Source organism: Ursus maritimus, unplaced genomic scaffold, assembly GCF_017311325.1.
Source record: "Ursus maritimus isolate PB19 unplaced genomic scaffold, ASM1731132v1 scaffold_24, whole genome shotgun sequence".
NCBI lineage: Eukaryota > Metazoa > Chordata > Mammalia > Carnivora > Ursidae > Ursus > Ursus maritimus.
In genome coordinates, this window is record NW_024424897.1 from 24,287,795 (window position 1) to 24,315,427 (window position 27,633).

At 44.6% G+C, this 27,633-nt stretch overlaps 1 protein-coding gene across 1 annotated transcript; it reads right to left on the minus strand.

Moving 5' to 3' along the window:
- On the minus strand, positions 1-27,633 carry ZNF652 (zinc finger protein 652). The gene is made up of 7 exons (XM_008688151.2): positions 27,558-27,633; positions 17,654-17,777; positions 16,614-17,563; positions 13,956-14,103; positions 13,506-13,621; positions 12,891-13,035; positions 1-5,172 (listed from the first exon to the last, which is right to left on the minus strand). The coding sequence occupies exons 3-7, from the start codon at positions 17,514-17,516 to the stop codon at positions 4,724-4,726; spliced, it is 1,761 nt and encodes a 586-aa protein (XP_008686373.2). The 5' UTR covers positions 17,517-17,563; positions 17,654-17,777; positions 27,558-27,633; the 3' UTR covers positions 1-4,723.

Consider the following 27,633-nt stretch of genomic DNA (forward strand, 5'->3'; position numbering starts at 1 on the left):
AACGTTGTGACAATACATATATTATCGAGGAATACACAGAGTAACAAGGTAGTAGAAATCCACTTTATAAGTAGTTTCTTACAACAAATATAGCTTCTGCTTAGGGAATAAGAAAGTGTTTTCTGGATATGCCACTCTGCAAAACAGCTGTGACTTAAATCAAGAATTGGATAAATGGTACATTAATCTGATTCTTTAGACAAATTTACTGAAGCTAGGGCTTCAAAGTTGGGACAACCAAGGAGTTTGCTTTTCCTTTGAATCTTGCACAACCTATCCTCTAAGACAAAAAGATCTGATCATAGAGTCTATAAAAAGTCTAGAGAGTATAAAAGTATAGAACTATGAAAGTGGACTTATTGATGGCAACTTTTATGGCTTCCATAGAAAGTGTGGAGAGGATCTCTGGTTTCCTTTATCGAGGTAGTGTCCAGGGCCGGAAGGCCGTCGTTACTTAGTACAAATGCTACAGATGACAGGAGCAGGGTAGTTCGGGTGTTCTTATTGCATAAAATGCCACTGTCTCTGGTGGCTAATGACCTTTCATTCCTGAAAAGAAATGATCTTTTGGGAAATTTCCTATCTTAGTTTAGGCAAAGAGAAATTAAAACCCGATATTTATTTGCTCAATTTTATCGTCCGAAGAATTCCAAGTGAGCTGGCTTTCGTCATGGTAGAAGAGTTGATAAAATTCTTAAATGTAACTTATCCCCCTTTCCATTAAATACTTCCCATACAGTCTAGAACAGCACCGAAAGGTTCAGCGTGTGCATCAGCAACGCAATACAAGTCGTCTCTTCTATACAGTAGCTCGAACAGAAGGGTTTCCCCGAACTTGTTTTCTTCCATCTACTTCCTCTTCCTTTTACAATAAAATCCCCTGCCTACCATTCTGTTTCACTGGCTGAAATCTGCAAGATGGGGAAAATACATATCATCGGCAATGGATTTCTATTTCTGCCTGATCTTCTCAAAATTTAAAACTTCCAGTGACATAAAAATTAAACACACATATCCATTTGACAAACAGAAGAACTGAAAACAATTTCAAGAACTAGGAAACTCAAAGTGGACAAGCATCTCTTCAGCGTACTTTGCCGTCAGTTACTATCCTAGGGACGATAAAATTATAGGGAGCCTTCTAACCACAATGAAAAGGTACTTCCAACAAATGTATTTTTTTTTTTTTAAAGATGGTACAACCACGGTAATGTCATGCTCAGTCATTAACTTGGGACGATTCGTGTAAATGGTAGACTGTGAACGTATACATAACTGATTTGCACAGATTTCTTTGAACTTCCATAAAGTCTTATGTGGAGACTCCCTGCTTGCTAAAAATAAGAATCAAATCACAAATACACACAGAAGTGAAGCCACGTGCCTTTAAACTGCTCATCTTATTTTCTTCATTCAAATTAAAAAATCTAACTCAGAATGAGCCTACCTGACTCAGTTTGAGAAAGCAGCAAGCAGCCTTTTGTTAAGGCTGAGGAAGAGTTTATGTCTGAATGATACATCTATGAGAAAAAAGAATAGAAAAAAAAAAAAAGGCAATGTCAACTCAAGAAAGTCCTTGGGAATTTTCCTCGAGTAAGCCTTAACCCTACCAACGATCTAAGCCTTTGAAGACAGTAAAATTAAGTAATGAGAAACAGCCTTGACTGGGCATCTAGATAATGCTGAAATGTGGCCTCTCTTGTCTTTAAGAGACGGACAGATAAGGGCTGAGAACACAAACTCCTCCATGGTTCTTTTTTCATAGACAGACAGCAAGCAGGCATGAAGTTCTGAAGTCACAGGGCGCTGTGCCCTCTGTCGGAGGGAACACACCACAGAACGCAACTTTCATCTTAGTGAAGGACCCCAATCAAATTTCCAACCCTGAGTCTGAGTCTTAAGCATGTTAAACCTGATGCACAATTATGTTTAAGGCTTAATCCTGCAGTTCTTGTACTCAGAAGCACGAATGCCGCGAATATTCTTAATGCATTTCATTATTTACATGTGATAGGACACGGACGAGGAGTCACTATGTTCTGAGCAGTGCTCCTGAAGACCACAAATCCCAGGTCAGGGAAGGTATACTTATCCAGGGAAAAAAAATTAGAAGTTTCTAGATTGTTCCACAATACATTTCACTGTGAACTGTATTATGTGACAATGCTGATTTAAAAAAAAAAAAATCCTTTTTTTTTTTTTGCTTCTGTTAAGGGTGGTGGTGATTATTTGCTTAATACTGGTTTTCCTATGTAGTAGGCATTTTTTTATGGCTATAATCACTCGGATGAAAAAATCAAATATGACTACCTGAATTTTCCAGTGTATAATTATAGTACACTTCATAAAATGGTTGATTTAACGGTCTCAAGTCTAGAATTCAGAATTGCTGCCCAATACGGTAAATTTATGTAGAATAAAATAAGGGACTAAAACCAATGAAGTTGCAATTTACATCTTTAAAAAAAAACCATCTTAGTATTACAGGCTTGGCCATTAAGTAATGATATGTCTACATGAAGGTACAGATCCACCCACAGACTTGTCATGGAATGGGAGGGGGCTTGTGGAGTAAGGGGAGGCAGCCACTAAAGAAATAACGGTCACAAACAAGACATTAACTTTCCTCATTGGTTTGGGTACCTGGGTGTCCAAAAACTGTATACAAAGACTTGAAATAACATTCTTTAAAAATGACATCCACAAACAGGAAGAAAAGTAGGTCTTGGGATACTTTTCTGCCTCATTCCAAAATTTTCCTATGCTCATCACAGAAGAGGAAAGGCAATAATCAGAAGGAAAAAGTGAGGAAATTTTAAACCAAAAAGCTAGTAGCGAACGTGGTATTTACAAAATAGGGACTTGACCTCACTTGAGAGTTCCATTTTTTCCTACCACAGAGCTAATCAGCCAGAAAAGTGCTTGAAACATATCTGCACATTTAATATTAAAAATTAAAAATAAATAAAAGCCAGGGTTCTGATTTAGGCAATGATCTAGGAGCCTGAGGAAACACAAATGAAGACATGTCCAGATTAAAACACAGAGGGAGAGAGAGAAAGAGAGCAGACCTAGTTTTGGAACTCTGTTCTCTGAGATAAAAAACAAAAACCAACACCACGGTTTTTAGCTATACTGAGTCTGGAGAAATCTGATCAGTTAAATAGGAGCAAAAAGTGAGCCCTTCTCTTCCGCCTTCCCCATAGAAGCTCCTGATTGATCGTGCTTCTCTGAAGCTTCCCAAACCCGAAAAAGGAGCCTGTCTTAAGGGTGTTAGAGACGCTGCTCTCCCCACCTGTGAACACTGCTGTCCCGTAATTATCTGCAGAGAACAGGGCAGCCCAACGTAGGCGTTTTCTTCCCTCGCTACGACTGACCCTGTGATAGAAGAGCTCCAAGCTGTGGCTATATCCACAGATGAACAGACATCTGAAAGCCCAGAGTCCATTTGTTCTCCTCCCAACTTCTCAGCTACTGTCGGGACACCGTGTTTGGGGTCTTAGTGTACTATTTCGCCTTGTCACAACAACGCTAGAGAAACGCAGCAACCTCAAAACCAGCAGCGTGTCGTGACACTGGCATCTGTCGTCGCCACAGGTGGGACACGAGCAAGCTCTGGGGACAGGGAGACACAGACAAGACCGAGGACACGAAACCTCCACCACTTCCTCCTCCTGACGGCGAGCAGCTTGACTCAGAGTTTTAAAACCCGCAAGCTTGAGGTGACCCCCCTGGAAAAGGTCCAGCTCCCTGCCACTCTTTGTTCCATGGAATGCAGGGACCCCACCAAGTGAAACGCGGAGGACAGGAGCGTGTCCACGAGCCTAACACACAGACACTTGAGCGCGACGCAGAGATCTGAAAACCTAGCAAGGACGTAACGCCAAGTTCGGAAAGCGACACCTCATCGTGCAGTGACCTGGTGTCTGGAGACCCTCGCACATACAGCTGGCCTCTCTGCAGCACCTTCGAGTTGTACGGATGTAAGAATAACTTTGAACTATAGAAGTTATATGCATCTTTAAGAATCACATTTTGATGATTATAAAAATTTTTTTTTCTATTTTACAACATAGGCCCAGCTACACTGAAAAAATTACACCGCTTATTGAAATACATTTCATTTTAGAAACAGACCACTAAAGAAGTCTATACAAAAACTCTAAAATAATTTCTGTAGTAAAATAAAGAGTGCGTTAGGAGAGCTACACAAAGAAGAAACTTCCCGTCTTTCTCTATAATGCTGGATATACTGGGTAACACGGCCGGCTCCATTCCGAAGCCAGCCCCAAAAGCTGAAAAGAATTTGTTACGATACACAGTGATACAATTAATGCTCTGGATTAATCTCACAGCCTTCCCGATTAGTACAAAGGAAACCAGGCCTGTCCCCTCTTTGAGGAGAAGTCCGGGATATAAAAGCAAGCATACCTCATCAGCTGATATGAAATTATAAAATTCCACAAGTCTGAGTATTTGAAATCTATAAAAGTCACCAGAAAATGCGAGCAAAATGGGCTTTAGTTCGGTGGTTCCCCTGGTTTAGATGACAGTTCCCTCCGTGAGCTCAAGGTAGTCTTCGCGTTCATTCCCTTGGACGTGCTGATTCACCAAGACGATGACAAAGCTCTCGGTGGAGGCTGGCGACGGAAGTGCTCACCAGCTCCCTCCCTGCACACTCACACGCGGGCACACGTGGAGAACACACGTGAGGAGGTGGACGTTAATGATGCTGTGCCGAACTGGTCTTCTCGGCCAGGTGCCGCAGAAAGTTGTCCTCGCCCTGGCCTCTGTGATTTAAAGGCTCGCTCTTGAAGAGAGCGGGAGGTGGGGGCAGGTGCGGGACCGGCGGGATGGGAAGGTGGTGTGGGTGGTGAGGGTGCGGGTGGATGTGGAGGTGAGAGAAGGGGTGGGGCGTGTTCACCACAGAAGGAACTGGGGTGGCCGGGGAAGTGGTCAGTGGGATCTGGACAGCAGGCGGCACATTCACGGGGCTGGTCACCCGGAAGCACTTCTCCTTGTGGGCCTTAAGCATGTTGGAGAAGCGGAACCGCTGGCCGCACACGTCACACGGATAGGGCTTCTCGCCTGTGTGAGTTCTGCGGTGCCTCTTCATGTTGGGGCGGCTGGTGAAGCTTTTGCCACAGATTTCACAGATAAAGGGTTTCTCTCCTGAGACGAACACAGACACAAAAACATGATTAACATACTAGGCGGTAATTATGTGCTCCCGCTATTCCTCATCTTTAACCAGGAGATTAGCGCTCCTCTCCCTTCACGGGATGTCATAGTCTAAGTGCCATGAGAGAGTCTCCCAAAGTTGGGAATTCACAAGTAAGAGCAGACAGGAGTGAAACTTACACACAACCTACCATCTGGGCATGGTCTAAAAAAAAAAAAAAAAAAAAGGGGGGGGGGGCCCTACAGTCGCGATCCTTGACGGTGCAGAACCGTTCCCATCGTTCTCCTGTGCTCAAGGCAGCTAGGACCGCGGACGTTATCTCTGCATCTTGAATTTGGGCCAAGCTCGTCTGTTAGCCATTTCTAAATTCCAAACAAAAGGAAGACTGCTAGAAATGTCCCGTGGAGCAAAGAAGTCTCTTCGTGTCTCCTCACACATAATCCTTAGCATGTGGCGTACTTTGGTGCTGGACTTGGAAATGCTGGATGGCTCACCCGCCACCAGGACTGTCCTGCCGCAGCGGCTCCCGGTGGGGGAGCTCCGGCCGTTCCTACAGATGATGTCTTGGGTCTGTGGGGACTACCTGGCACACCTGAGCAGCACACGGCGTTTCTGGGGCCAGTCTCCTAACTGCCCCCAAGAGACTCTGCCAACCCCGACTGTCCTCACACCACTCCCAAATGTCCATGGGGGGCGGGAGGGGCGGGAGGGGGGCTCCTGGCCCTGGTTGGGAAGCGTGGGGCCCGTGAATCAAAAAGGAAACAAAATTCCATAATTCTAAAGGCACTGAGGGAGGAAATAAGGGGTTAATTTTTAGGGTTCCTAAGTTTCCTTTGGACCACAGCAGTTCCATGCAGTCTGCCTGCTTTTCTCCCCGGGCCACAGGGGGAAACGAAACGGTTTCTGAACATCTATGTCCGTTCACCACTTCACACGGAATGCTACGGTGACACCTGTGTGCACGTGCTTCACGGACCACAGGCTTGTACTGATGAATTCCTTCGTCAGTGCTCGGTGGGCGGAGCTTGGACCTTTCCTGGCACTCCCGCTGCGAGAGGCTGTTCTCACCGCAGTGACGGCTCCCTTTTGTTCCGACAGTGTCCTCACTCTACTCTGCATATATGATAGCTCTGGTGTACGGAGGCTTCCTGTGTGCCTGGTACCGTTCCAACCACTTCACACCTATGACCTCTGGTGATCCTCACGGCGACAGCCCGTAGGAGGCAGCTGTTACCATCCCTATTTTACTGATAGGGAAGCTAAGGAGTTTGCCCAGAGTTCTACAGCTAGAGGGGAGCCAGGATTTCAAACTGCAGTCTGGTTCCATCCACAGCGTGCTTTTGACACACAAAACATGGCACTTCACACCTTGACGCTTTGTGCATCCCGGCAAGCACGAGGGAAAATCACGTCCCTCCTGTTCTCCAGTCTGGGACCCCTTCGTACGCGAGCAGAGAACACCTCTTCACCATAGCACAGTCCTTATTTCTTCTCTCTGCCTTTGGAAACTGGCAGCTCCCACTGCCCTCCTTCTGTGAACGCCAGAATTGTCCTCGCTTCTTCAAGAGACTGGACTGTGCAGTCAGGAGGGAACGGTCCCGGCTGTAATCACCGGTACTAGTTTCTGACATCTTTCTCTCTCAGCTTTTCATTATTCGGTCGCTGCCACGGCTAGGCTCTTCACTGTGATTCATATTCAACTTTCTAGATAACCTCAGAGCCCACCTTGTTTTTCCATCTTTTTAACCCGTTTCCTCCAATTACCTTAAAAACTTCAAATCTCTGTTAAACAGAACTGATTAAATCAATATGGCATACCCAGCTGATGGAAAGCGCCATTAAAAACAGTATTATGAAAGTACAGAAATAGAATTACTAACAGGAAAATACATAATCTATTAAGCTTATAGTCTATGAAGTAAAATGAGCAAGTTAGGAAAATGTACACATGGTATTACCCACTTTTAGTTAGAAACAGGTATAGAAAAAATATGGAAAGAACCACAACAAACGTCGGTGATTCTCTCTAGGGAATGGGATGATGAGTGATGTTTTGTTTTTTATGCTTACGCGCACTTCCTGTTTCTCTCACATAAACACGATTTACTTGTATAATACAAGGTTTTAAAAGCACACCTGTCTGACAACCTCTCAACCGCCCCCGGGCTCGCCAGAGTTAGCACTCTTTACTCCCAACAGCTATAGGGAAACAGAGCCAAAGGACTCACTCTCTGAATTATTAGTCTAATCGGAGCACGGGCTCACTTGATTCACTAATCACTTCTCAGGCACACTAGACCCTGCGTCCACAAACAGCACGGATTCATCGTAAGCTCACTGAAATACACAGACACTAACTTTCTGTTGCGTGTTCCAACCGGGATCAAACCAGGATCTCTCTAACCATCGCCCGTTTGTAGTCTTCTCGGCTATAATGATTTGCCACAGGAAGGCCAAAAACTGTTAGAACCCACCTACCACAAATCCATGGATTCAAATTAAAAATGGGTCCTTTTTATTGCTTAGTACTCTCTTATTCATTTCTTGAAGTCCTACCAAATTTTCCACATTTGTTGTTCCAGACGTAAGCCTACAATCCCACTTACCCCTAAGTCTCCCTACTCATCAGGCCCCATCTCCTAATTGTACTAATGAGTGATGTTAAGGTCGCCGTGAGACCTCGACGTAAGATTCCAAGGAGGCTGAAATGAGGAAAACTAAAAATGTAACATTTGCAGTCAACCACCTGCAGTGTCCCACTTTAAGGGAGAGCTGATAACTGGGTGGCTGGGAGCTACACTAAAGCTAAGCGCAGCGAGGTAACTGGAAAAGTGTCTACGTCAACATCAATACACCTGAGGACACGACCTCGCTGCTACATAGAAAGCGAAGCTGGTTCTAAGAAGCAGTACTGTAATGAGTCTGGAGAAAGGCTTACACACGAAGGCAGAGTCTACAGCGAGATAGAAAAGAACAAGAATTTGGCTGGCTACCTAGCTGTTCTTTGCACTGTTCAGAGGAGAAAGCGATCTGGCTTCCAGTCGGCTCTGTATGAGCTTCCTTGAGCGGCAACCAGGAATCTGTATATCTACACATGCAGCCGAAGTCTCTCTCAAGTCTTTACCTTTAAACCCAGTCTGCAAACTGCCTACTGGCTATTTCCACTTGACTGTCCCGTAGGGTCTCAAAACTAACTCGTGCAACATTAAATTCATTACCCTACTTAGCAAACCCGCTCCGCCCTCTACCGTTCTCTATCTTGACAAATGGCATTCCAGACCCAAATCTGGGATTATCCCTTGATTCTTCCCTTCTGCACCACCTTTATCCAATCAGTCCCCATGCTCATCTAGCCCTATCTTGTGTACCACTTTCATTTCACCCACTGCCATCACCACAGTCCCTATCATCACCCTCACTCGCCTCCATTCCTGTGACATCCATCTGACTGGTTTCGCCGTCTCTTTTCTCGCTCCCTACCTTCCCGTTTTCTACCCCGTAGCCAGAGTGAACTTTCAGACTCGTGTCGCAATCTGCTCATCCCACTGTCCTTAGAATAAAGTGCAAACTTTTTACATGGCTTATGGGTTTTTTTGGTGACCTGGCACCTGCTTACTGCTCTCCAGTCTCATGTCTCATCAGACTTCCTGCCTGGCCGCCCCCATCCACCAAACTCTAGCCAACTTCGTTTAGTTCCACGCACTTGCTGTGCGCTCTTCAGTGAACCCTGCGTGTCTACCCAGCCAGCTCCATACTGCAAGCCCTGTGAACCTGGGGACCTTTCAATCCCGTTCCCTACAGTAGCCCAGTTTAGTAGGTTCTTGGTTAATGTTTATATATAAGTATTTGTTAATTCTCAGACATGTGTTCCGTGGCATACTGCCATCCCTGAAACAGATCGATACCTTACACTCAAGGGCCTGCCATTTGTATTTGCAGTGTTTCCTTAGCAGTGTACAAATTAAGTTTGTCTTACAAGAGATGGCTTCTTGGACTTGTGCATGTAGGGTACTCACCATTAAGATCACTCAGCTACCTTCCTCTGCTGTAATGCCCTGTCCCTACCAATCTTCTGATGATAATTTAGCTTCTAATACAGATTTTTATTTAGGCAAAGAACATGCTGACCAAAGAAATAAGAGTTCTGAACCATCTGCCACTCAGCCTTTTCACGGTAAATTAATAAATCAGCAATTTAATCTATATGTCATTAAGGCTACTGAACGCATTATCAGTCCCTCTGATCTTGATCTGCGTGCCCGGACTCATCCCGGAAGCTGAGAACCAGACTCTGGAATGGTGCGGTTTGCCCTTACGGTGTGCTGCACGTCCCTCCATTTTATGACTCGCTACATTCAATTATATCAGAATCATTAAAATATGTGGTTCTGGAATCAGACTGCCTTGGACAAGTGATTTACTCTCTGAGCCTCAGTTTCCTCATCTGAAAAATGAAGATAATAATAGGTGATTGTGATAAGCTGAAAATACAAGGAAAGCGCTTAGAACGGTATCTGGCACATATCAGACACTGCATTGTAGTGCTTCTGTGATCACGATTACGATTATTACCACCACCAGCCCTGTCCCTGGACTGTAAGCTCCTTGAGGGCAAAAACCAGGTCTGAATTCATCCTTGTGTCGCCAGGCACTCAGCGCCGTACCGGTACAAGGAGAATCAGCAATTATTCTATGTTGAACTCACCCCACGTCCACACGGTCCTAGGAAACCCCGCCTGAGGGCTGGGTGGCCTCCCTAGACAGGGTCTGCCTCACTTCTCTTTAACTGCAAAGAAACAGCCCAATCAAGGGCAGTTCCTGCAATGGCCTTAATCCCCAACAAAACATACTCTAAATGTGGTTACGTCCAGCCTCAAAAGAGCTCTTTCTTTTCTTCTTCAATGCTAATCCTTCTCTTTGTATTTTCCCAGGTCCCGTATTTAACACCAAGGAACCAGGGACCCTCGAGGCCGTGGCGAACCCCACCGGCCGGCCACTTTCCCAATTTGAGTATTACGAGCAATATTAAAAGGCAGATGACAAACCAGGGGAAAGTACTTTAATACTGGTGTGAAACGAGGTCCAGTATATGTAATATGTATAAAGAGCTATTAGAAACAATAAAAAGAAGTCAAACACTGCAATGGCAAGATAAATACAAAAAAGGCACGAGCAATTCAGGAAGGAAAATATACTGACACCAAGCACATGAGGAAATGTCCAAGCTCACTTAGCAATGGGTTAAATGCAAATTAATACAGTCAGAAACCATTTTCCACCTATCAAATCAGCAAGGGTTTTATTTAGCCCTGGAAAACGCTGGGGAGATGGGCGCTTTCATAGGCAGCTGGTAAGAGCGTATGTGGATGGCTATTTTGGAATACGTACCACCAAGTCTTAACACTGTGCCCGTCTCTTTGCCCTAATAATCCCGTTTCCGGGAATTTATCCTAAGCGAATAATCATGGATGTGTTATTTATAACACAGTATTATTTATAACAGCAGAAAAACTGGAAGCAGAAATCATCTAAATGTCCAGTAGGCTAAATAAATGTCCAGCAAGCTAAATAAAATGGAAACGACATTCTTTACTTGATAGGACTACCGTAAAAGTTACATTGATTACGTGAGGTAATGTACGTAAAGCACTTTATAGTGCCTGGCATATATGTGCGTAATAAACAATGGCTATTATTACAGCAAATTTACCAGAAGGAATATTATATAACCATTAAAATTATATTGCTGTTAATGACATAATACAGTAAAAAGGAAAAATCAACTACAATAAAGACCCAGTTTTTGTTTTATGTCTATCTATATACATGAATACATAAACACTTATGTATAGTATCTATCTACATGTGTATTAAGAAACTAAAGAATTTTTTTTAAATGTTTGCCAAAATGTTAACAGTAATGATATTTCAGTGATGATTTTTGTTCTGAACTTTCACATTTTCTTTCTTTCTTTTTTTTTTTTTTTTAAAGATTTTATTTATTTATTTGACAGAGAGAGACAGCCAGCGAGAGAGGGAACACAAGCAGGGGGAGTGGGAGAGGAAGAAGCAGGCTCATAGCTGAGGAGCCTGATGTGGGGCTCGATCCCATAACGCCGGGATCACGCCTTGAGCCGAAGGCAGACGCTCAACCGCTGTGCCACCCACGCGCCCCATGAACTTTCACATTTTCTAATATTCTTTTTAGTAAGTATGTACTACTCTTTCAATGAGAAGGATATTAGGTGGCTGTATTTCTTTGGAAGAAACAGGTAATGTTGAGCTTGCCTATTTGGTTAAAGAAGAATATTTAACTTAAAATTTTATTCAACAAATATGTTAATCATAAAACATATACTCTGGTTTATATTATGGACATTTCAGGGTCTAAAGAAAGAAGGACAAAGGGGAAGGGAGAAAGAGAAAGAAAGGCAGGAGGAGGAGAGAAGAGGGAACCGGGAGAAAGACGCCTAGGAGACACGCAGAGAGGAGGAGGGCAGCGTGGGGACAGAGGTGTCAGTGGCTGTGGGTTCCTTCCAACAAGTGATGCGGCCAACGGCTCTGGGGCACCCACCACGTCCCAAGCATCGTGTATCAAAGTGACACAACTTCCACCTTCAAAAAAGCTTATTTTCTATCAAGTTCCACGGCTTCCTGCTTTACAACAAAAAACTGAATCCTAAAAGTGACTCAGAACTAAGAGCCCATCCAAGAGTCACCAAATTATAAGAGGAGAATTTGTTAATTACTCTGCTATGTCCTGCTGTCTATCCACTCAGGTCTCAAAGTTCTCATTACCCTTTAAGGTGGAATTTATTTAATTAAACTCCTCTCATGACTCTTCATCTAGACTCATCCTTAACATCGGAGGATGCTCTGTTCTGAATGGGAAAGAAGCCCACCAGGCAGGCACTTTTCTCTGAACTTCAACAGGAGAATGGGAGCTAAAGCGATCCAGCCACGGCAGTTTCCTCACCTCTGTTACTCCGTGGACTAACAGGATGTAGAATCCTGTGAGGAGATTTTATTTACAAACCCGAAAAATGGCTCACACTGTTCAATTTGTACAAAGACAGCTAACCCCAGAATATCAAGTTAAGGCTGCGATACAATGATGCAGTGTTTACAGGGGGCGCTACTGCTTTAGCCAGTAGTCAAATGCTTACGAAATTCACCTCCATGCTAGGAAGCAAAACCCCCCAGAAACACCAAATGGTTAAAATACGATTTAACTGCAGCTGATGGGAGTTGTTCCTGAAAAGCGGTAATCTTGGGGAAATCCAATCTGATCAAACTTTAAGCACACCGAGGGGGTATTGTATTTAAAGCAGTGTCCTTCAGTTTTGAAAGGTCCAGAAGCCTTTCCTTAAAAAAAAAAAAAATCATATACATTGTGTACAATGCACAGACATGAAACAAACTGCATACAATTTCAGGAGACCCTGTGCCCCAAGAAAACAAGCCAGGGTCTTGAAGGGACCCACGGTGAAAAGGCACTCACAGATATTCCTTTTTTTAAATGAACAGAGTGATGAAAGCCCCATTTTTCAGGCTAAAAAAATCTGGATTTTTATATGCCAGGCTTCTTGCAAGTGGAATTTGCACTTGGAATGCAAATCCGGGCTTTCAGTTTTTACATAGACAGACTCACAGGTGACCGTCAACAAGTGTCCGAGACGTAGCTGTACTTTCCCCAAGAAATTCTTACCAGTGTGTGTTTTCATGTGTTCGTCGAAGTACTGCTTCATGTTGAAATCCTTGCCGCACCACTGGCACATGAACTGCTTGTGCCCGATGTGGATGCTCATGTGGGAGCGCAGCTGGTACTTGTACTGAAACCTCTCGTCACAGTTCTGCATGGGACACAGTGGAGATTTTTGAATGCCGAGCACGGCAGCTTTCCTCGAGCCCACCCTGCAAAGTCTCTGAGATGAGGCTTCTCTTTCACACGTAAAATAGAAGCTGCCGTGTCAACTATTTGGCTCTGCTATATTCCTGCCGCTCAGTTATTCATAAAAGGGGAATTTTCTCCCATAATTAGCACTGAAGTTACACCCAACTTCTCTGGATTACTGAGGGAGGAAACATAACCCACCGTGTGTTATTCTCGGGCTTAACCTTATCTATGAGGGTTAACAGCGTGTTAACGATGACCTTTCTCTTCCTGGCAGTGAAGGCGACACGGGGCGCTCCGAGCGCGTGTCTGCAGGGCCCGTGGAAACGCAGCCTCGCGCCTGTACTATGCACATCTCTCCCTCGCTGCTCGCCACGTCTACAAAAGCTCGCCCCTAGGCCTGGGCCTGGGGGGCAGCGCGTTCCTTACCTCGCATCTGAAGGGCTTCTCTCCAGAATGCTGCAAGGAGTGCACCTTGAGGGACATGCTGCGCTTGAACGACTTTCCACAGGTCTCGCACGTAAAGGGCATGTCTTTCGTGTGCGCTGCAACACAGAACGCACCACACTCAGAATAAGCCCACCGAAAAGCTCACACGGGGAGAGCTTCCTGTCCTACTGCCAGGGGACTTTCTACACTTTAATTTGCGAGGCCGTAATAGCAACATTCTGAAGAGAAACCGAAATAACAAGGTTGGAAAGGCACCTGTCCCGTGCCAGTCGGTGACGCTTGCTGGGGACGTGTCGCGGGTAGCTTCGACAAGTCAGAACGGATTAAAGGGAGGCCGTTCCTCAGAGCCTGCCCCATGTGAAGCATAAAACACACCAAAGAACAAGGAAAAATTATAGGCGTGAGAGAAAAGCCACAGAAGAAACTTACCAACCATGTGTTTCCGCACGTGAGCCATGGTATAGAATTTCTTCTCACAAATTTCACAGGAAAACTTCTTTTCTGCATATCCATGGACGATCTTAATGTGTTCATGAAGGGACCAGAGTTTCTTGAAGGATTTGTTACAGGAAACACACTGAGCAGGATAAATAGAAATAATCTTTATTTACAGGGGCTTGCAGAAAGCCATAGCTGACGACTGGCTGATGGAACGGGCGTGCCTGAGAGTCGAGGCACAAGGCGAGAATCCGAACAAACGCCAGTCCTCCGAGGAGCCCAGATGCCAACACCAACATCTGTATGTTCGACTTCCCAAGAGGCATCTTTTAGAGACGCTTTGGGAGTACGAAAACACTGGCAAAAAGTAAAACAAAAAGGAATGGAAAGTTCCGCTAATATGAGAGACTTGACTGCTTTTATCAAATTAGTACAGTACCAGTGGAGAAGAACCAAGTTCTTAAAAATAAATGGATTACCAAGAGCAGCTGCCTCCTACACACAGGTCACTAAGCAGTTCACAGGTGTTTACCAGGGAATACAAACTAATTTTAAATGAGCATAAATAAAGACGAGATAAAACACATATTAATGGTTATAGATCTGCAGAAGTGTAACAATGTTTCTGTACCTTCAAGAGTGCATCGGAAGCCTTCGTTAACACAATTATTGAGATTTTATTATACTTTCCCATATCTGATTTACTCTGTGAGACATGTCCCTCTGGCAGAATTTCCTGTGACTTCTAAGCTGTCAGTATCATCCTCCCGCTCCCTGGTAGCCAGCCCCAGATCGACAGGAGACACACGCAACAGTGCCTCATTCCTTGTATTACAAATCAGCAACAGTCTGGAATATTAGGCATAACGTGTATCAAAATGAAGTGCTTCCGGTGAAAGCAAAACAATACTAGAAAGTTCTAGGTAACCACCAGCTCAGAGACATTTAAGGGAACAAGTTAGTTACTCACTGGAAATAAAAATCTCTGAACATCATAGTCGCTTCAGGAAACAAGGACTCTGAGAAGAGTGGGAGGAAAAAAAAGCCTCTGGTTGGACCCGCTCGAGAGGAGGACAGACCTACCCCTACAAGGCACTGTGCAGGGCAGGGTTTCAATTTTTACTCATGACTGGGTCTCCAGGATCATGAGGATCTGTATGCATGGACAGAGCAGCATTCTTCAGGAAGGTAAAGAGAGCAGAAGCCACAAAACCCGAATGCAAGCTGAAGTGTCGCATGGTGAGCAACAGTCAGGAAAGTCACAGAATGAGGATGTAGTCACTGTTTCCTTTCTGTAACTTAACAAAACACATTTAAGTAAAAAAAAACCTAAAAAACAAAAAACCCCCCAAAACCAAAAAACAACCAAACAAAAAAACCCACAACTATATGGACATCAAGATACAACTTTCAGCAGTGAGTCGGTGGTCGGAGAAGCCAAGGATGACCCCTAGGGAGCAGCACCGCATCACAGCGCCCTCGGCCTGACCGGTCAAAACCAATCTGTAACCAAGCAAGGGCAGCGGTAGTTACCAGAGGGTCTGGGCGCCACGACTCAGCCTTCTTTCATTGCCAAGCGTGTCAGAGACCAAGTCACAACTGACGAATCAAAAAGCAGCGGAGTTTTGGCAAACATAATTTATATTTAAAAAAATCTCTTTCAAGTAAAGCAGTGATCTCGATTGTTGATTAAAAGCGAGAGGTAAAGTGAAAAAGGAGGCGCACTCCAGATGAAGCGCACGCCAAGAAACCAACCAAACCAAAACAATCGCATTTTTCAAAAGAAGTCTGGCTTAAATGCGGCACAACACATTTGCATTGTACATATCTTACGGAGACAGTAATAGACTTACCTTTTATGAACATTCGTTAATATGCATTCACATGTACAAACCAATACAGCTCAACGTAAGATCATTCACTCGACATAATTAGCACACCTCTGAACCTATCACAATACAGTCCTTTCAAGTCATCAGCCTGCTTTGAAAGCCACATTGTTACCTTAATAATACTGCACAGTAGCATTAGTAACCCTACTGCCAGGTGGGCAACATTTTCAACCAGCTCAGCCTCTGTTTAAAGTCTGCATATTCCCATGGGCTCAGCCTCTTGATAAATTTAATGTTGTCATCTCTCCACCGGTAAAAGCAAACTCACTCCTGGAGATCTTCCATTTTTCACCGGTCTGAGTCATTACGGTTTTTGTCCCCATCAGCTGCACTAGAATCTGGCATCCTTTCAAACCTAGAAGGGGACCTCTCTCTATTCCTGACCTTTACTCAGTATCTCCCACCTTGACAGAGAAGATGCCAGAATGAATTACGTATTACACGTCTCACAACAGTGAATCTCAGTGCAAAGTCGGTGTTGACTTTACCTCCTGGGCAATCAATCACCTACGACAGATTCCCCCTTCCAGTGTACCTGGGTTCCCACTAGTCCAGCGTCAGGTAAGTGTAATGCTTTCGAAAGAAAATGTTAAGCCTGGGTTTTGAAAAGACCAAAGCAGGAGCTTTTTAAAAAGAGACATCGGTGAACACTGTCCCTTCAGCCTCTACTGTATTTATTCTCTTGGGCAGATACCAGGTGAGTCTGAACAGCCAGGTTCTATCCTGGAAAGTTTGCCCTCTCGGTGATGAAACCTACCTGAATATTTTTTTCACAGTCTGTTTGCTGGTGAAGGGACAGCTCACTTTCCAGGACAAACTTCTTGCCACACTTATCACAAATCTGCATACGCCTGTGAGTAACGTTCATGTGCTTCTCCAGGTACCAGCGAGTATTAAACACCCTGGGGCACTTCTCACAGGTCAGAGTCTCTTTCTCTTCACACTTGGCCTTCTGGACTGGCGCCTTGGGCTCCTTGGCGGCCCTCTTCTTCCGCTTCGGCGGCTCCACGCTCTTCCTACGCCCTCTCGTAGTCCTGGGAGTCGGGGAAGTGGTCGCCGCAGCCACGGAGCCGGCTCTCCTGGTTCTCCTTTGTGTGACGCTGGCCTTCTCCGCCGCCTTCTCCTTCTTCTTCTGTCTTCCGTTCTCTCCATAGTCATTGCTGTCATCGGTGGCCTCTTCCTCACTCTCTTCCTCCTCCTCCTCACTGCTTGTCTTAAGAACAGGAGTCTCTTTGGACTGAGAAGAGACACCCTTTTCCCCTTTAGAGACATTTAATGTTTGATTATTAAGGTTTACCTCCACTATGATCTGCTCCCTTTTGTAAGAGACTTCCTCCTCCTCCTCCTCTTCCGTGTCATCAGAATTCTCCCGGTCCTCCTTCACAGCGCGCACGTCAGACACTGCTCTTGGCTCCCTGAAATACGGCTGTTCCTCGGCTTCGTGGAGATGGGGCTTGCTCATCTTGGTGTCCACTAACACGGAATAAGGACTTCCTGATTCCCTTTTGTACACTTTGGTGGACAGGTCAAGTTCTTGGTTGGCACCATGGTAAAAGGTAGATGGCACTGGGGCACGACGGCTGTCTTCCTGTGCCATCCCTACTGCACGCGCCGCGCAGCTCTCCACCAGCTCCTGACGAGAGCTGGCTGTGTGGCTCATGGGGGAGTGGCCCGATTTATGACGCAGTTCAGACTGCAGAGAAACAGCTTTAAAACAGGGTAGTTATTAAGACTCAAATCTTTTTCCATCCACAAAGAATCACTCAAAAGAAAAAAAAAAAAAAGTATTCCTGGAACCTGTGTGCAATCCCTCCAGGGTGGCAGCACCAAAGCAGAGGTCGGAAGGTTTGGTATTGCGGCAGGAGCAGAGCGCTAGCGACTTTCTTTCGAGGAGAGCTGCAATGGACTTGGAGCATCTTACCTGCAAAGAAAAGCAAAGAGGAAAAAGGTCAGATACCACGATTTCCTTCTCCCAGCATGCACGTACATCATACAGCACAACTGAAAATGATTCAACTCTTTACAGAGGCAACTCCTTATCCTGCGTAAATGGATCAGTGTGGGCCACTGGTTTGCTAAATTCAGCACAATTTTGTTCGAATGTAAATTCTAAGAAGGCAGGAGTCTATCTGTCCAGTGCACCGAGCTATCCTTAGAGCTTAGCGTAGTGCCAAGCGCTTAGGAGGTGTTCAGGACGTATCTGATGACAAAACGAACACGTACTATCGCATGGCATTCGTTATGCTGGATGCTACAGGACACAGTGATACGGCAGAACATACGGTCTCTGTCCACAGGGAGTTTACAGTCTTGTCATATAAACGGGTGTCCTAGGTGAAACGCACCAGAGTTTTATGCTGGCTGGCTTTGTTTTCAACATCAGTCACTACCATCCACCACAGTTAGGCCTCAGAGAACAAAGCGGGCCGTGAGCTAGGCACTGGGGACCAGGGAAATAAAACAGCTGATTTTTTTTTTTTTTTAAGATTTTATTTGACAAAGAGAGAGACAGCCAGCGAGAGAGGGAACACAAGCAGGGGGAGTGGAAGGGGGAAAAAGCAGGCTCCCGGCAGAGCAGGGAGCCCGATGTGGGGCTCGATCCCAGGCCCTGGGATCAGGCCCTGAGCCGAAGGCAGACGCAGCCTCAGCCACCCAGGTGCCCCTAAAACAGTTAACTGGTGTAACTACAGAAGAGACAGAAAATGTCCGTGGCCTTAAATGATGCATAATCTCGGCAGAGATATTATTATAGATATTACTGGTTTCAGGTTCATCAGCGTAATTTCAAAGTTGCTAAGTGTTTTTAAGTTTGTTCCATGAGTAGCTCACTAGATCCACTCAATAGCCGGGGAATTTTTTCATATGTCAGTTGCACAGAAGTCTAATAAATTCTAAGAAACAGTAACCATCAGGTTGATACGGTTCCAAGAAAAATGAAACCATCCATTAAAAAAAAAAACAAAAAAACGAGAAGGGCGCCTACGTTGCTTTGTGACATAACTCACACTGCTGTTCAGCCAACCGCCTCGCCCCTGAGTCGTGACTATTGCCAAAAGCACATACCCTGTCCCGCCGACACGAGGAAGGAAACGCGTTCACGGAGGGCCTGCCACGTGCACCAGCAGGCAGACGTGCCTCGCCTTATTCCTATTTAACAGTCACCACAAGACTTTGGGGGATGCCTTTCAAACTCATTTTCGATTTTTTTTTTTAAATATTTTATTTATTTATTCGACAGAGATAGAGATAGCCAGAGAGAGAGGGAACACAAGCAGGGGGAGTGGGAGAGGAAGAAGCAGGCTCATAGCGGAAGAGCCTGATGTGGGGCTCGATCCCATAACGCCAGGATCACGCCCTGAGCGGAAGGCAGACGCTTAACCGCTGTGCCACCCAGGCGCCCCTCATTTTCGATTTTTAATCGAAGTAATCACAAAGAAAAGAAAAGCACACATCGCTGTCCAAGTCACACACACGGCCAGGTCTGTCACAAAAAGAGTAGCCCTCTGTCGACTCCATCCTACCTGATCCCGCAGCCCGGAGATGAAAATGTTCAACTCCTTTGGCTCCTCCTCCCCAGTATTTCCTTCCATATTGCTAAACATGATGATATTTCTATTTCTTGATTTTTTTTTCATTTTGTTACTACTTGTCTGCCACTATAGTTTTTTCTCACCTATTGCTCCCAATCCTCCCGATATAGTCGTATCACAGCTTTTTGTTACATCAACATTTGTTCTTACATGACGATGACTCTAATATGTAGTCCATGACTACTTTGTCATTTCTCTGTTACTATCTTCTGTTTTCTTTGTCCTTACGGATTTGTTCTTTTAAAAAAAGGGATTTGGGGCACCTGCATGGCTCAGTCGGATGAGCGTCCAAGTCCTGGTTTCGGTTCGGGTCATGATCTCAGGGTCATGAGATTGAGCCCTGTGTCAGGCTCCTTGCTGTGTGTTGTGTGGAGCCTGCTTGAGATTCTCTCTCTCTCTCTCCCTGCCCTTCCCTCCATCTCTCCCCCCTCCCCATAAAAATTAAAAATTTTTAAAATGAAAAACAGGAATGACTGGGTGGCTCAGTTGTTAAACGTCTGCCTTCAGCTCAGGTCTTGATCCCAGGGTCCTGGGATGGAGCCCCGCATTGGACTCCTGCTCAGCGGGGAGCCTGCTTCTCCCTCTCACTCTGCCACTCCCCCTGCTTGTGCTCTTTCTCTCTCTCTGACAAATAAATAAAATCTTTTAAAAAATTAAAAAGTAAAAAGTAATTTTACTTTCATTTCAGTGGAATTCTGAAAGGCCTGGTGATAAATGCCACCATGTTTTACCTGACATCTGTAGATATATTTGTACTTATTTGTATTTATAAATGAGCAAATTATGCCTCTAAGAGGCTAAATAGTTTGTCTAAGATTACATATCTATTAAATGACAGAAGCAGTGCTTGACCCAGACCTGCCTGACACCACGGCTCATGGTCTATTTCTACTCTGGCAAATGACACTCTAAAATAACTTAAACTCGGTTGTCCCTACAACCACATATCTTTTTGCACATATCAAAATTTCCCATCTCATATTTTAAGCAGGAAGATCTCAGTGGCTTTTAATTCTACTTAGCCTTATTTTGCATGTGCCAAAACTTCTGACCCATGGAACTAATCTAAACTACTACAAATACCATTAAACTTACTCACATTAATTATCTCAAATTAAGCAAGGGAGGACAGACTGTAAAATTCAATTAACCAGCAAAAGCCAGGAATTAAACAAAAAGCAGGAAGACAAAGAAAAATAATTGAGGGGAAATCCTCTGTGGTCATAATTAATGTGTTCTTCCCAAAGACCTCTGGGCTCTCAGCCTTCTGGGCACGTGGCAGGACTGCGTGTTCTGGCCCTGCCCCTCCCCTGCTGTTGGGTGGGGCCGTGTGACTGCTTCTGGACGGCGGGACATCATGAGCAGAAGTGGTGCACAGGAGGACGGGGCATTTTCTAACCAACGAGACCCTCTAGACCTCTCTTCCCTCCGCCACAGGGACCACCAATCTTCAAGATGACCACTGCTGTCACTGCTATCCACCCGGGTCCCGGAGTGACTACAGTGACCTGCAGGCTACCCACGGCACAGTGGATTTTCTTTCTCTTTTTCATTTAATTTTACACAGACTGTGCTTCTAAAACCTCAGAGATCTTACGTTGGCTAGTACTGCAGCGTCGTGCAGAACATGGCCTCTCCTAGCTGACACAGCTGGGATCCAGAAGTGGGGTGCTGTCTCATCCAGAGAACCCAAATACGTGGCAAAAGCTTAGGAGCTGGTGAAAATGGGCAAGGCCACAGGTACAGGAGGCTAACGGGACAGCAGTGGCGAATTCTCAGTGAGACGATCACCTATCTCAGAAGACAGAGGACTCACAGCTCCCACAGGAAAATGGACTGCGAAGACAGTGTTGGCTACCGTCGGCTCTACCTGACCAATCATTACAGGCAGAGGATGAATTCAGAAAAGAACCGGTGGGTTTAGTCGGGATGAAAGGAGTTCAGAAAGTCAGCGATATGTAGGTTAGAAGAATCAGATGCTTAACAACAGAGAAGGTCGTGAGCTACAAATGCCGACTAGACTTCAGTCCTGAGGCAGAATCAAGCCAGAGACGTACCCTCCACCCCCACCGATAAAGCGTCCCAATGGATTAAGGCGGTGCCCGGGAAAATAGCTCTTCTAAGAGAGACGCGAGGAGGTTCTCTCACTGAAGCACTTTCTTAGTGTATTTTGCTACAAAGCCTATTTCTCTAACGTGAATTAGTTCAAATGCTATTAGTAAATAGGGGAATGATGTCAGTGGAACACCGAAGTCCTGGTGGTTAATACGAGATTTTCCCCTGCAAGTCAATGCTTCAAGGGATCAAGAGAAAGCTTGCTCACAATGAACAAGATAGGCTTAGCGATAAACGAGGACCTTAAGAAAAAAGCTGAACATCCTACCTGTGTACCTCCTTTAATGCAAGTAGTGGCTCGTTCACTGGCTTCAGGAACCACTAAACTTTCCGCTTTGTATCTGGTGAACTTGAGGGCATATGTTTCCCTTCCTGTGTTTAAAAGTTTTTGATCGCCAAAGCCTACACATCTCATACATCGAATTTTTAATTATAATGAAATTGGTCTCTATTGTAAGCGAATGTCTTCAAGACCCCACCCAATCTCAGAGGAGGAAACCACCCCCCAGGGGATTAAGTCTGGAAAGGTTCAACAGACTGATGCTGGGTGTGTATGGCAATGGAGATTTAGTATATTTATAATTATATTTAATATATTTATTTATTGTAATACATTTATTATAATTATTGTTGTTTCTATGAGTGTACTGGTCGCAGTGTTTCCCAGATTTTGAGTGCTCTGCCCCAACCTGATTTTTTCATAAGCCCCATTGATTTTAAAGTATGACTCTGCAGCATCCAGGAAGGCATTTATGGCATCACAGCAGAAATACCCGTACTCAAAACTAAGTCAAGGAAGAAGTACTAAGACAGAGCTGTGTAGCAAATTCATGTACGATTAGGAAAGAACTGTGGCTGCAGCGAAGGCCCACAGAGCTGACCGGAAACTACTCTATAAAAAGTCGATTAAGTTTTTGAGAGTTATACTTCCAGAAGAACTTCCAGACTGGGTTAAAGAGACAGTGACTGTCAAGACTTACGATGGTCTCTGGGTTCTCAAGCACCTATGGCAGGAGGCAGGATAAGAAAGCTGCCCGCTGTCCATTCCCCTGAGGGGGCAGAGTCTTCATTGCCCATCTCACATACAACCAAAGATAACAGGAAAAAAAAAAAAAGGAGGAACCAAGAGGATGAAGCTAGGGAGCAAAGAAAACACAGACAGATGAGCTACCCCTAATGAGCCAAATCAGGGTCTATTCCAGAACATTCCCCAACCCTGAGGAGGCCCGCTCAATGACTGCTCAGAGATTTCAGAATTTGCTACATATCTCCTACTCTTCCCCCTTACAAATGGGGAGTATTTTTATTATGCTGCCGATAGTCATGACTGCGTTTTGTATGCGGGGGCAGGGATCATGTGTCCATTTCTTTCCCAAGTCTCTGGACGGAGAAAAGCAACATCTGGAGCCAGTGCAGAGACGACTGCGCACCATCTCCTCACTGACAGACCAGCAATCATCAGACCCTTGTGTCGCTCAGAGATCCTGGACTTTGAGCTTGATGCGTGACTGGATAGGGCCTCGGGGTCCCCTACCTTGTGGAGGGACTGAGTGTATTTTGCCTATGAGAGAGAGTAGACTGAGGGTCTGATGACCAAAAGGATGGTTTGTCAAGTGTTTCCAGCTGTGTCTCTGGCGAAGGCAGTGCTACCCCTGCGGCCCCCGCTGTCGGCACGAGGGACTACCTGACTGTTCTGGCCATCGTGCTGTGAAGTAAGAGACGAGCGTCATTGCTGAGCTACCGTATCTCATGGCTAACGAGAGACCCTCAGACCTCTTTCCCATCTCAGGCATGGAGACCAGTCATGTACAAGAAGACGGTTGTTTCCATCAGCCTGCATCACCGAGCGATACGCACAGAGCTTCCCTGCTGACCGACCATGGCCATGCAGTGAGAAAGCAAGCCTTCCCCGACTTAAGCCGCCGAGACTGGGGACTGATTTGTCCCGGCAGCACCACCTCACTAACGTAGCTCTCTACGAATCTGCACGTGTGGACATCCTGCATGTATCAGCTCTCTCAGTCCTCAGCTGCACAGCACAGACCGGAGAATTACTAAGTGAAAAGTTAAAAAATCAGAAAGACAAAGGGCTGAATTCACAGGGGAATTCTCTACTTAGTAAGTTAGAAAATAAGACTATTTTTTCTTTAAAAAAATTACAGTTAGAGCTCTTTACTCTATTTTATGACGCACACGTACATGCACTCGCATACGAGCCTGAGACCCGTACCTCCCACTATTACAATCAGGGAGACTCACAGAAACATGAACAAGCCACACAGTCACGGCAGAAGATGTAGTCTGACTGTTCACTTTGAAACACACACAGGCTTTCTGCCCACATTTTACTTTTTTCATTCGATTTTGGCACCTTTTGCCTTATCTCAGTTTTGAAGATAATCTTCCTTTATTCTCCTTCCAGAAGATTTAAACTATCTCCTAAGAGCACAATCGAGTAACCTTTACAAAACCAAAAGCACATTAGGGAAATTAGAACATTCCACGTTTCATTATCCAACTCTTAATGTGTATCCTCAGTTCTAACTTACTTATTACAAATCATCTTAACTTCATTTTTTAGAATACTCTCTAGGTGAATACACTGAGCTCTAAGAACCTGAAAGCAGACAGAAGCAGCAAATAAGAAATGACCCTCGTTAATATTTAAAGCTGTTTTAATTCATCTCTCTTTGGTATTAAAACAAATTCTTAGAGATCATTTTCTCCTGCTTCTTAAAATAAATTCTAAACTAAAGCAGGTCATTCCTTAGTGTCTTGCTATAATTAACGTTATACAACTTCGGAAAAAATGTGGTATGTTTATTAAGAGGTATACAAATCGAGAAGCAACAAGTCCTGGCACTCTACATTCTTGACCAACTAGTAGGAAGAAAATACAATCTTAAGGAAAAGATTAGGGGCTCCTGGGTGGCTCAGTCGGTTAAGCATCTGCCTTCAGCTCAGGTCATGATCCCAGGGTCCTGGGCTCCCTGCTCAGCACGGAGTCTGCTTCTTCTTCCCTCCCTCTCTGCCCCTCCCTCCGCTCATGCTCTCTCTCTCTCTCAAATTAATAAATAAAATCTCTAAAGTAAATAAGTAGATCTTAAGAAAAGAAAAAACTAGAAAATATAATAGCATATTATAGATAAAGTACAACTTCCAGAATGCGCTTTTTCTCATGCCATTTTTTCCCCCAAGTGGACTACAAAATAAGTTTACAGCGTCTTCAAGAATGTTTACTTACATTTAGTCTTAAAAGAAAAATAACTTTGTTCCCTGAAACGTTTTCGTAGTTAATTTTTGACAAATCCAACAGTTTTCTCTCTATTAAAATAGGTACCTATGCATCCTCCTCGTGTGTTAGAAAGATTCTATTTGGGGCGAGTTTGTTCAGGTTGAAAGGGCAGCTGCGTAAAGCGTATCACTCTGCCACCTGTGCTTACCCACTGGCAGAACCGCCTCCACCGGCCTGTCTCCAAAGCTCAAACTACCCGCGGTCCTGCTGAACGCAGAGCTTTCTAAGGCGTACAACCATCCATGAGGATCGGGCCAGAAGAACAACTACCAAGAAATGGAAAGGAACAAGGAGGGAAAGGTAAGTGCGTATCGGCAAAATTCGCCCCCAAAAAAGATCCGCTAGGAAGGATGGGCAGGAGGACAGGTGGTCTGTGCTAATAATGGTCTGACACTTTACCCAAAGCTTTATGGCTTTTCCAGAAGGCTACTCACTTCTTTCTTATTAGGAAAGTATGTTAGTGACACATTTGCCAAGTAACAACTCATCTCAAAGTCTTTGGACAGTCACATAACTATTTAACAACTACTATACACTTGAGTAAAGAAAAAGTAGAAATCTGAAAGTTTAGAAGAGAAAAATCACTTCTAGTTGGAGAAATCAGGAAAAGTCTGTGAAGGACAGTGTATTTCAGAAAAGCCTGAAGGGCAGATATAGATATGTATATTATATTACATGTAATAAAACAAACACACAATTAAGCAAGATAAAATAAATTAAAAATAAGTAAAAAAAAATTGAAGTAGAGGGGCGCCTGGGTGGCTCAGTCGTTAAGCATCTGCCTTCGGCTCAGGGCGTGATCCCGGCGTTCTGGGATCGAGCCCTACATCGGGCTCCTCTGCTGGAAGCCTGCTTCTTCCTCTCCCACTCCCCCTGCTGTGTTCCCTCTCTCGCTGGCTGTCTCTCTCTCTCTGTCAAATAAATAAATAAATAAATAAATAAATAAATAAAATCTTAAAAAAAAATTGAAGTAGGAAAGATAATACTGGGAATTAGGATAAAATAAAAGCACAAACCTTTTTATACTAAATTTTCAGTACTGACAAAAATAAAAATTTAAATATCTGAATTGTAATTTTAAAAAGTTTTTTTTATAAGAATGTGTTCCTTATGACATAATTATTTCATTTCCCTACCTGTAATTACATTGAGTTTAAAACTCATGTCCACACTAAAAGCTTAATTTTTTTCTTTTACTTTTTAAAGATTTATTTATTTGAGACAGAGAGAGAGAGTGCGTGAGTGGGGGGGAAGGGGAAGAGAGAAAGGGAGAGAGAGAAAGCTCAAGCAGACTCCATGTAGAGTGCAGAGGACGACCCAGGGCTGGATCCCAGGACCCTGAGATCATGACCTGAGCGGAAATCAAACGAGAGCTGACTGCTTGGGATGCCTGGGTGGCTCAGTTGGTTAAATGTCTGCCTTTGGCTCAGGTCATGATCCCAGGGTCCTGGGATCGAGTCCTGCATCGGGTTCCTTGCTTAGCAAGGAGCGCGCTTCTCCCTCTGCCTGCCACTCTCCCTGCTTGTGCTCTCTCCCTCTCTCTCTCTCTGACAAATAAATAAATAAATAAAATCTTAAAAAAAAAAAAAAAGAGCTGACCGCTTAACTGACCAAGCCACCCAGGTACCCTTAATTTTTTTTTTTTTAAGATTTTATTTATTTATTTGAGAGGGGCAGAGACAGAGGCAGAGGGAGAGAGAAGCAAACTCCCCACTGAGCAGGGAGCTGATACGGTGCTTGATCCGAGGACCCTGGGATCATGACCGAAGCCGAAGGCAGATGCTTAACCGACTGAGCCACCCAGGCACCCCTAAGTTTTTCTTAATACGGTAGGTTCTACTTGTCTGAAATGAATGAAATCTCACTGTGTCCTTGTCTTTTTCTTAAAAAGAACCTCTAAGAGTAAGACAACTTTGAAGATACCTACGGTGGACAATGGAAGACTGACTACTTAAGACCCTGAACTGCTACGTAATTTTATCAAGTACGGTGAGAATCACTCAGACCTCTCTGACCTTGTTCTTTTACATAAAACAAGCTGTATTATTATGGCAAAGAATGCGTGACCGAACAGGCTTAATGACGGGACCTATAACTATAGCTCACGTTTAACCCAAGTTTTGGTACTGTCAACCCTTAAATTTTACCAATCCAAACCTCAGTCTGCCACCTTGAAAAGCGGGAGCCAAGACAGCAAACTGCAAAACTGCAAGTTCGGTAAACTGTACTTCTGATTTACCAAGTGTATATGGTAGTGGTGATAATAATTCGCATTTATACGATGTTTTACAGTTCGCACAGAGCACATTTATCACACACCTGTTAAACATTTATTAAGTGCCTACTATGTGTTTGGTATTGGGGGAGCTGGAGCCAGTTCAAAGGTCTAACTAGGGAGGCAGACGTGAAAACCGGTAATCACAGAACAGCGTAACAGGGACAACGACAAAAAACAGCCCAGCCCAGCGGTGAGGAGCACACACCGAGGCCTGACTGCCTGCACTGGAAATCTGGCTCTGACACATACCAGAGCTCGGGGGCCTTGGGCGAATTATTTAACCTCTCCACGTCTCATTTTCTGCATCTGTAAAATGGGGATAATAACTGTGTCTGCCTCATGGTGTGTTACTGGGATTAAATGAGTCAGTAGGTATAAATGCTTACAAGAGCACTGTTGTGTTTCTTGGGTAAACACACTCACCTTTACATACAAGGTGCAGACGAAGTGCGGAACGAGGAGGTGAGTAACTGGTGTAAAAGGTGCTGGGCCTGTCAGA

What these genes read in the sequence shown, in the direction of transcription:
- ZNF652 (XM_008688151.2), bottom strand. Translation starts at nt 17,516, where the DNA reads ATGAGCCACACAGCCAGCTCTCGTCAGGAGCTGGTGGAGAGCTGCGCG. An exon ending in ACTGTGAAAAAAATATTCAG is followed by an intron (nt 14,104 to 16,613) that starts GTAGGTTTCATC and finishes TATCCTGCTCAG; the next exon opens with TGTGTTTCCTGTAACAAATC. An exon ending in AGAAGCCCTTCAGATGCGAG is followed by an intron (nt 13,036 to 13,505) that starts GTAAGGAACGCG and finishes TGTCCCATGCAG; the next exon opens with AACTGTGACGAGAGGTTTCA.